At 35.9% G+C, this 10,317-nt stretch overlaps 1 protein-coding gene across 1 annotated transcript in view; it reads left to right on the top strand.

The window, feature by feature from the left end:
- Nucleotides 1-1,277: 1,277 nt before the first annotated feature.
- Nucleotides 1,278-10,317, top strand: part of LOC129263745 (NSFL1 cofactor p47-like) — a 28,180-nt gene continuing 19,140 nt past the window's right edge. The window contains exons 1-3 of the mRNA XM_054901653.2: nt 1,278-1,439; nt 2,928-3,094; nt 3,878-3,991. Of these exons, the coding sequence (XP_054757628.2) occupies nt 1,323-1,439; nt 2,928-3,094; nt 3,878-3,991 (398 nt within the window). The 5' untranslated portion in view covers nt 1,278-1,322. The remainder of the gene's footprint in view (nt 1,440-2,927; nt 3,095-3,877; nt 3,992-10,317) is intronic.

Genomic DNA, 10,317 nt, shown 5'->3' with positions numbered 1-10,317 from the left:
TTAAAAATTCTATCAATATGCATTTGTTTTCTATTTATTTTTAAGATTTTATATTGATGAATATTTGTGATTGAGCTGGATCCTGCTTCGTAAACCCAGTATCACAATACATTTTACTGTTCAAATAGTGCAGTTTGATTGGGCGAGAGAAAATTTGTTACAGAATTATACTCTTGTGAAACAGGGTCCCAGTCCTCTCTGATGAATGATAGTTTAAAAAAGAAACTAACACTTTTCTATTTGCTGTAAGGTTTTGCATACATACTTTTTGTGGTGAAAACACAGTGATGATTTGTGAAATGAAAATAAGATTATTATTTCTCTTGACTTTGTAAAAACAATGTTTACACTATTGTGATGTACATCTGTATTTGTGAGGAAGTGAACATGCATGGGAGAGAGGGAGAGGGGAGGAGAAAGAGAAAAAGAAGAAAGAGAGGGGGAGAGAGAGAGAGGGTGCATGGGGGTGCAGAAAGGGTCAGAAAGGGTTAAAAAGGATGCCTGGGTGTGAGAGAAAGATGAAAGAGAGGGGGGTCAAGTGAGGGGGGGGGGGAGAGAGAGAGAGAAAGAAAGAAAAAGAAAGAAAGAAATGTGAGTGCAAGTGCGATATCTAAAATGAGTTGGCAACTTCAGTTTTGCTTTGTAGGAACAAAGATTACCTGCAACATGACTTATATTTTGAGAGTATCGGGTATATTTATAAAAAAATAGTTCACATCATTTAGTATCCTACCTAAAGTCATAGCCATCCATAATCTTTGTTTAAATTGTAAAAAAAAATATCTTTGCTCATTTTGTTTACAGTTAAAAGGGAACTCTACCGGCTGAGAGTAATATGATTTGAAAATCAGATGAAGAGAGCTAGAAAAAAAAAACAATCACAATGAATAGCAAATTTATGTTATATTTAAAGTTTTGTCGGTGAAACAGTTCTATTTAAGTCTTCGCGAATAATGACCAGGCTGATGAAATCACTTAGGCCTATTCTTTTGTGTCTTATGAAATGAAATTATATTTGTTAACTTTTTGTCCTCCAAAAATGATAGGGACTTGATTGGCTATTGATTTTATGTGAAAGACAAATAATTAATTTCATGAGGGAGATCTTATAATTGAAAAAAGGGAAAAATGACATTACCAGCCTCATTTTTCAGAGGACATGACTAAATTTCAAAATTCGATAAATTTGTTATTTGTTATAAGCTTTTGATGAAATTTTCGGAGTTTTTTATTCGAGCTGTTTTCTCGGTACCGTACCGGTACCTGTTTTCTCTCGTGTGACTGTGAGGGCAGCATACAAGAAAAAGAGATAAATCATCAAAATGGCAGCCACCAGTGCAGCAGAGAAAGATGAAGTTCTGACTCAGTTTATTGGCGTAACTGGAGCAGATAGAGATAGAGCCTCGTTCTTTCTCGAATCATCGGGATGGAAGTTGGAGGTAAAGTGTAAATTGTTAACTTGAAGCATTTCTATATCATCCTAGCCTTGCGTTGACAGTCCACGTCCGCTCTGCAGCTCTGCCAGCCGACGCGAGCCGTCTCGGCAGCAGTCGACATGGGCCATGGGGGCGATAATGCAGCGGCGCTAAGGCTAAGCCTAAGGCTAATGCAGACTTTCGCACCGCACTGCACTGGCCGACTTCCTGCAAATTTTGGCTCCCCACCAGAAAAAAAAATTGTTCACAGATCATGGCAAGTGAAAGTCTCTCTGACTCGGTCAAGTCATACTCATACTGATCATGATAAGGTCAAATTAATTAATGCTCTGCTTGCCTTTGACTTTGCTTTTAAAATTTTGCGATCGAGAATTGTTTTGCCTTTTTTTTGGCTCTGATCTTTATTTTTTTGAATTCTGACCTTACTAAGTTAGTCTAACTTAGTAATCGCTTCGCCGTAATTGTGATATGGACTGAATTTAGTGATCAAAAGATATGCCGCATGTTCGCGTTATCTGACTGAGATTGAGAATGAGAGTTCAAACGACGTCGAGATCGAAGCCAAAATATAGCCGTTCCCGATGCCGATGGGCATGGCGATATTCAAAAAAGTGGTGGGCACATTCATTGACGTTGACCTTGAAATGTGATTTAGGGACTTGATATGACACTTTGTTGGGGTGGGCTTGTCCTTTTTTAAGCAATAGTCGAGATGGCGGTGAAACCTCTGACTGTCAATTTTGATATTTCCTGAAAACTATTTAAAAAGAAAAAAAAACCATTTCAAGCATTGAATGTTGTGAAGTTATCATTGTATATCTTCAGTAGATGTAGAGGTGCTGGTCTGAAAATGAGAATTGTCCAAGAAATCAATGATCTATCCTCATAAATCAAGCAAATTACTTAGTATGTCTTGATAAGTTGAGATTGTCCTTGCTTATGAGGGCACTCATGGCATCTGTTTCACTTCCCCCATGGGGCTTAGACAACAATTACGGGTAATAAGAGTAATACGAATTGACTCTAATGACTTCAATAACCCTCAATTCACCTCATTTGTAAAGTAATGTCAAAATATGAATGCCTGATATGAAATTTATTCATTCACTAACTACTTCATTAGTTGGTTTTCAGGCCTTTTAAAAGAAAAACTAGAATGTATAATTCATGCTTAATTTTTAGTTTTAAGATTGATAATTCCTTCTTACCTTCAAATTTTAGTTTTGTTTTTGCATATTTAAAGCATGTGTAGTCTATCTTTTCATAGATACATGTATTAAACAATTGTTAACAATGTCCTTTTGAAAATTACCTAGGAGCCCTTAGGAAATAACATAATTTCCTTGGTGCCCCTTTTTTTAGAATGAATTACATGTACAATTGTTATAAGCTACTGAAATACTTTAATCTGATTGGTTTAGAGCACATTTGCCAGTGAAAATCACTTAGAAGATTCTTCATGTAACCTTCCCCCTTGTGGCCCTCTTACAGGTGGCTCTAGAGAGTTTTTATGATAACTCAGATGACATGGTAACTAATCCACCAAGTGCCGACCCTCCCTCTGAAAGACAGCCTGAACCTCCAAGGGTTGAACCACCTCCAGCTGCTCAGCCACAGGGAGGAAGCACAGCTAAAGGATCATCTGCCCCGAAAGCCAGGTATGGGGCTCGTTTCATAAAGAATTGCAACTATTGTAACTTTGCAATTATGGCAGCTACCATGGTAAACTTGATTTTGATTGGCTGCTGAGCCCTGTTGCCATGGTAGTTGCCATAATGGCAAAGTTACAACAGTTGTAACTCTTACTGAAACGGGCAACTGGTCTTTTGAATTATGTACTTAACAATCCACAGATTCCTCCGTTTTAGGTTTTATCATTCCTGTTCTTAAAAACCCCTTAGATTTCCAAATTAATGCTCAAATTACTGAACAAATCATCCATTTAGATGCTGGCTTTCAATATTACAGTGTTGAAACAAACCGATTACTTGAGACTGCACAGCAAGATACTAACTCCTGGTAGAAAGCTACTGAAATGAACGGCCGAGAGTAGTTACAGGATATGATCTGACCTTTAAGCCCCATAGCATTTTATTTTGTGGAACACTCAAGAGCCCTGTTACACAAATGTTTTGTGCTCGATCGCCAATCACAATGGCCAGTCAACATAACCTTTGCATGTGCTTATTAGTTGATTAATCTACTATCAACCAATCAGTTTTAGTATGAAGATGAACTATTGCAAATCTTTTTGAAATGTTGCCCATTGGCCCATTTAATTAACACTACATAATGATTCTAACTTGACTACCATAGTAACTTGGCTTATTAGCTCATCAAAATCAAGACTTCCATCAAAGTTACCACAATCGTTAAGTTACCGCAATGGCAATGTTGCTCTATTTGCTTCACACTTGATTATAACTTTTTTTTTCCTCCAGAGGGGGAGGCAGCAGCCGGGTCGCAACCCTGGGGGATTACACGTCTAGGAAAGCTGATAATGATAGCGATGAGGAAGGACAAGCATTTTATGCAGGGGGAGCGGATCATGGCAGGTAAAATAGCTTGTTTTTGTCGGAGGCAATGGTTAACATTGAATTTTAAAAATCAGAGCTGTAAGGACTAAGGACCTAGTCTGCAATTACAGACTCATATTTGACACTTAAACCAATAAGCCAGTTCACGGTTAGCTCATGATCAACTTTTCTCAAATGACCTTTGTGATTTTTCATTAGGATAAGCACTATCATTTTCAAATCTAGATGTTGCGTAAGCTTTACCGGTAGAGTATTCAAATTCTAAGAACAAAAGGCATTGTATAGACCAGGTGACGAGAATAGTACATCAGGGATAAAGTTTGGAAATCTGTTTTATTGTCTGCCTTTGGCACATTTTACTATTGTTTAGGCTACTGTCAAATACCAGTGATTATGAAGGCTCTATTTATTACTCTTCAGCTTGGATGTGATAAAATGAATATATATTTTGAAAGGAATACATGAATGATCATCAAATCACAAATGCCTATGTCAGTGAATTTGAAAGCCACCTTCATGGTTTATCTCAAATGACCTTTTTTTGCTCGTGCGCAGTTTACAACCGTGAACAGGCTTATTATACCATGTCTACAATGAAGACTAGATGGCAAACTCTCTGTCTGCTTCGGTAGAGTTAGCCACGGCACATAGTGAATCTTGTCTCTTTACCTCACACTCTGCATTGTGCACTATATGAACTGCGAAAACCAAAGGTCTGTTTGATCTTGGAGCATTGTGGCCCAGTGGATTAGTCTCTGGACTTTGAAACAGAGGGTTGTAGGTTTGAATCCCTTCCATGGCGTAATTTCCTTCAGCAATAAATTGATCCACATTGTGCTGCACTTGACTCAGGTGAGGTAAATGGCAAATGGGTACCCTGCTAGGACTAATTACTTGATTGCTTTAGTGCCTACATGTATTTGGCGGTTTAGCCAAGTACTGCCGAGGTATTAATATTGATTTTGATTGATTCAATTTTATTTCTGCACTCAGGCTACAAATATGCAACATAACATCTGGGTGGTACAATCAAGTTTTACAAAACAATTAAGCAATAGTCATAGTAAAGCAATGAAAAATAAATATTAACAATAAGCAATATTCAATGAAAAGAAAATAACAGTTTAAACGAATGCAGGAGACCGCCATCGTGAGCGGTTAAGCTTGAAAATGATGGCGGCCTCGTAAATGGTACATAAATGTCTTTCTTCATTGATCAAGTGGGTGCAATGCAGGTGCAGGTGCGGGTGAAGTAAAGGGCAGTTGAATAATTAACTTGAAGAGGGGGATGCATATGATTCGATGATTTTTCTTTTAATAGTGGCTTTAAGTGAGTATATTGTTGAACATGACTTAACGTTGTTTGAAAAATTGTTCCAAATATCAGGACCATAATGTCGAATTGATTTGTGAGTTATTAATAATTTAGGGTTGGTGAGATGAAGGTTTCCTGATGTGCGGGTTGGGTAGGAATGAACAGACCTGTTAAACCTAAACATATCATTAAAGGATGGAGGAAGTTGATTATTAAAATATTTGAACATAAAGATGGCTACTTGGATCGTATTGATATCAAAGATTTTTAAGGTTTTAAGTTTATGAAACAATGGGTCAGAATGAGCCAAGTAATGTGACCGTGTGCACATACGGATTGCTCTTTTTTGTAGTTTAAAGACAGAGTTTAGTTTGAAAGAACCACAATTTGCCCAGACGATATTACAATATGTTATATAAGGGAGGACTAATGAATTGTATAACAAGAATAAAGTTTTGTCAGGAAGAGTGAATTTTAACTTGGAAATTATCCCAATACTTTTAGAAACGGACATCGTAACATGGTGTATGTGTTGATTCCAAGTCAAAGATTCGTCCATAATTACACCTAAAAATTTAGATTGTTTTTTCTGTTCTAGGGGGGTGCCGTCAATGTTAATGTCAATCGGTGTGTTAATGTTATGGGAATGGTGTCTGAAATACATAAAATGTGTCTTTTTTGTATTAAGGGATAGTTTATTGGCTTTGAACCAGTTTGATACTTTATCAATTTCACGATTTACGATATTGGTTAATGAATTAAGGTCTCTATGAGAATAAAATATATTTGTGTCGTCGGCAAATAAAACGAAGGATAAAATAGAGGAGGTTGTAATAATGTCGTTAATGTAGAGTAAAAATAAAAGTGGGCCTAAAATGGAACCTTGAGGGACACCACATCGAACTAAAAGAGAATCAGAGTCGTAACTGTTAAAATTGACATATTGCCTTCGATTATTTAAGTAGTCTTTAAAAAATGAGAGACATTGACCTCGTATTCCATAATGGTTGAGTTTGGATAGTAAAATTTCATGGTTGAGGGTGTCAAACGCTTTACTAAGATCGCAAAAAATGCCAATTACGTGTTCTTTGTTCGCTATGGCATTTGTTATTTTGTCATAAATTTGAAGTAATGCTAAGTCTGTTGAATATTTTTTTCTAAAACCATATTGATTACAATTTAGAATGTTATATTTGTTTATGAATTTATAAAGTCTTGTGTAAACTATTTTTTCTAGAATTTTAGATATTGTTGGAAGTAAGGAAATGGGACGGTAATTACTTATTTCGTGAGGGTTGTCTTTTTTAAAAATCGGATTTACTTTTGCTATTTTGAATAAGTCTGGAAAAACACCTTGAGATAGGGAGTTATTAAATATGTGAGTCAAAGGGCTGGCAAGAGGGTGAATTATTTGCTTAAGAAGAGACATGTTAATGCCATCGCAACCAGAGGATCTAGAATTATGAAGGGAACGAACAATAGTGATTATTTCGGAGGGGTTTGTTGGGGCTAAAAAAAGAGATTCTTGATTTGGATCTGAGAGGTAATCTGTAAAATGTGCGTTGGGACTATTAATTTTGTTTGCAAGCTCGGGCCCAATATTGGTAAAGAAAGAATTAAATGAGTTTGCATAATTAGTGGGATCAAGTATTTCAGATCCATTGAGAGTGATTTTATCATTAGGTGGGGGGTGTGTTTTTGTACCCAACACTTCTTTGATAATTTTCCAAGTCGTATTTGTATTTCCATTGGCATCGTTAATTTTATTAGCAAAGTGCAATTTTCGGGATATTCGAATTAATTTTGTTAGTTTATTACGATATATTTTATATTCTTTTAAAGAATCATCAGTTGGATTGCGTAAGTGATATTTATATAGGCGATTACGTGTCTGTATGGACTTCAGTAAACCTTTAGTTATCCAAGGATTTTTGGGTTTGTTACGTTGGTTTTTTACTTTACCTATAGGGATATTCTTTTCATAATAATGTTTTAATGTATTATTGAAGTTATTGTATGCAATATTGGGATTTACTTCATTATAAACATCATCCCATTCTTCCAAAACTAGGTCTTGCTTCAGTAATTCTATATTTTGTTTAGATTCTTTACGATAAGTATATTCTTTGTTTGATTTGGGGAAAGAAAATTTACATTCACAAGTTAAGAAAATAGGCAGGTGGTCCGAAACTTCAGAACATAAAATCCCTCCTGTGGCTTTGTTATTATGAACATTCGAAAATATGTTATCAATCTGAGTTGATGAATTCAAGTTAATCCTTGTGGGTTTATTAATGATAGAAATAAAGCCAAACGAATATATCAATTTCATGAAATTGGATGAATTATTAATGTCAGATGAGGGCAAGAAGTTAATATTAAAATCACCGAGCAAAAAAAAATGTTTGTTTTCATTCCCTATTTCATGAAGAAAATATTCTAGTTCATCGTGAAAACGATCGATATTTGTATCAGGGGGTCTATAAATTAATCCTATGATGATATTTTTGGAATTAGAATTTTCAATCTCTATAAACAATGACTCTGCATGCAATAATTTAACATCAGATCGAATCTTAAATTTGAGATTTTGTGAAATGTAAAAAGCAACTCCTCCTCCTCTTCTTCCCTTACGGTCCGCCCTTATTAATTTATAATTAGGTATATTAAACATGTCAGGAGAATTTTCATGTAGCCATGTTTCGCTTAAACCGATGACTGAAAACTGAAAGTTATTTAATGAGTGTAAGAGGTTAACTAAATATTCAAAGTTGCTATTTAGACTTCTTATGTTTGCATGTAAAAGGGATAGATTATCTGGAGTAAAATTAAATTCGTTGTTGAATTCTTGGGGAGTGTAATATTTGCTATCTTGCGGGTTCTCAATGAAAATATCTGGAGTAAAAGTATGTGACTCAAACAGGGGGACGTAAAAATGTAAAGTACCGGAGGTTTGGAGAGAGGTCAACTGCAATTGTGCAAGTGGTGCATGTGCGTGGGTGTGTGTGTACAGGTGTATTCATGTGTGAAAGTGGTGCTACTGTATCAACAATAAAAACATAATATATGAATGCAAAAAAAGTAAGACCCATCTTGGTCAATGATGGCTGGGCAGCAGAGCAGAGCTCGACCACCCTAAAAATACAATGGATAAAACAATTTCAGCAAATAAAAACTTAGAGTTTACTACGAGGGGATTGGAAGAAGACAATATTTACAAAAAAGAACAATGAATCAACAAGATTGAGTCAATACTATAGATTTCTAAGCATGTAACAAAAAGATTCTTACATAATCTACATTGAATCAATACATTGAAACCGCATTACACACTTTTCAGTCTGGAAAATACCGAGAATGGTCTACATCAAAGGGAGTATTTTTTTTTCTCCTAGAAATCTGTTGCCGTGAGGAATAAATAAAAGAGGGAGACTGGAAATGAGCTTTGAATTAATTTGGAAGTATATAGAGAGTTCAAGAATGCACTACAAGCCCACTATTCACAGTTTAATAATATAGTAATGGATCTCTTTTCTGACAAACCGATTAAAATATTTGAGTAGTCAAAGAATAAGATGGGAACTAATTAGGGCCTTTTCTAAGTTGTACAAAGAGATTAAGCAGTTGGGGCCAAAAGAATGGGCGTATATGGCATAGTGATTGATTGAAAAAGTGGCGGGAAAAAACACTAGTGATTTCAAAATACAAGACCAACACAATATAATGGATCCATCATGTGGCTGAAAAGACAAGACCAAAAACTAGTATACATTCTTGTGTATTAAGCATAACCAAGCATAATCAACACAATCAGGAATGATTTACTTAAAGGCAAATTGTGTCCCCCCCCCTCTCTCTCTCTTCCCTATTCTTCTTTTTACAAACGATTTAAAGGCTGTTGTTTTGATCAATGACCGTCCAAAAGTAAATTTTATGAACAAAACAGCCGGATATCTACGTTGAAGTATGCATTCTTATACACGTGAATGTACAAAAACTATAGATAGAATTTTGTATACAGGTTGTTGCTGCTTTATAAAAAGAAATATATATTGTATGTCATGACTTGCCGCTGTGGAGAGAGAGAGAGAGAAGGGGAGGGGGGTGGTAATACTGATTGGTGCAGAGCAGGAGCGTTTGGTTCACTCATGCTATTCATCGACCAATAAAATTCATGAACAATGTTATAGGCGGGAAATGACCAGTGGTGCATAAAATCCACGCCCTGTTTGGCGAGACCTGTGGATATGGGCAAACGAATGAAGTGAATAAAAGAAGCTATATAATCGCTTTCTTACTTGACAAGTTGTTTAAAATATTTGGAAAAGTTAAGGAATGAATCGTATTATTAAGTTAGGACTCTGCTTATTTGAATAAGATTAAGCCGTTGCCAAACAAAGGGTATTGCCTTTTGGAATGAATCATAAAATTGGCGGGAAAAAATCTCTATAGAGAAGTAATTTAAATACATGTCAAGGACGAGATTAAATATAATGGTTACTTCATGTACCTGAAGAGAATGTCACTGACATCAATATACACTCTATAGTCATGATAGTGTGAGAGGGTGGACCCCCTCTCTCTCTCCCTCCCTTTACAATTGGCTCAAAGAATGATCGTTAAACAACATTTGCATTAATCAATTCAGGTCTGTTGATAAAAGATAAAGGGATACTGATTTTGAACTAAGTGCAGATTATTGCTTCTTTACCAAATAATGTATTAATTACGTAATGAGATGTCATTAAATAGGCTGAGAGAGAGGGAGGGGGGGGGGGTTGCATAGGCCAAAGCAGATTGCTTATTATGGTCAGTGCATAATGTTCTCTCATGCTCAATCGACCAATAATATTAATGAACAACGTGAAAGGCGGGAAATGACCATCGGTGCATAAAGGCCACGCCAAAGGGCCACGCCTTATTGGGTGAAACCTGTGGATGTGGCATGCAAATTTAACTCCAACAATGCGTGTACAATAAGCAAAATCTTTAACAGTGTAACAATATGTCAATTCAATAGTAATCTTTG

Source organism: Lytechinus pictus, chromosome 6, assembly GCF_037042905.1.
Source record: "Lytechinus pictus isolate F3 Inbred chromosome 6, Lp3.0, whole genome shotgun sequence".
Lineage (NCBI taxonomy): Eukaryota > Metazoa > Echinodermata > Echinoidea > Temnopleuroida > Toxopneustidae > Lytechinus > Lytechinus pictus.
This window is presented reverse-complemented; position numbering and strand designations above follow the sequence as displayed.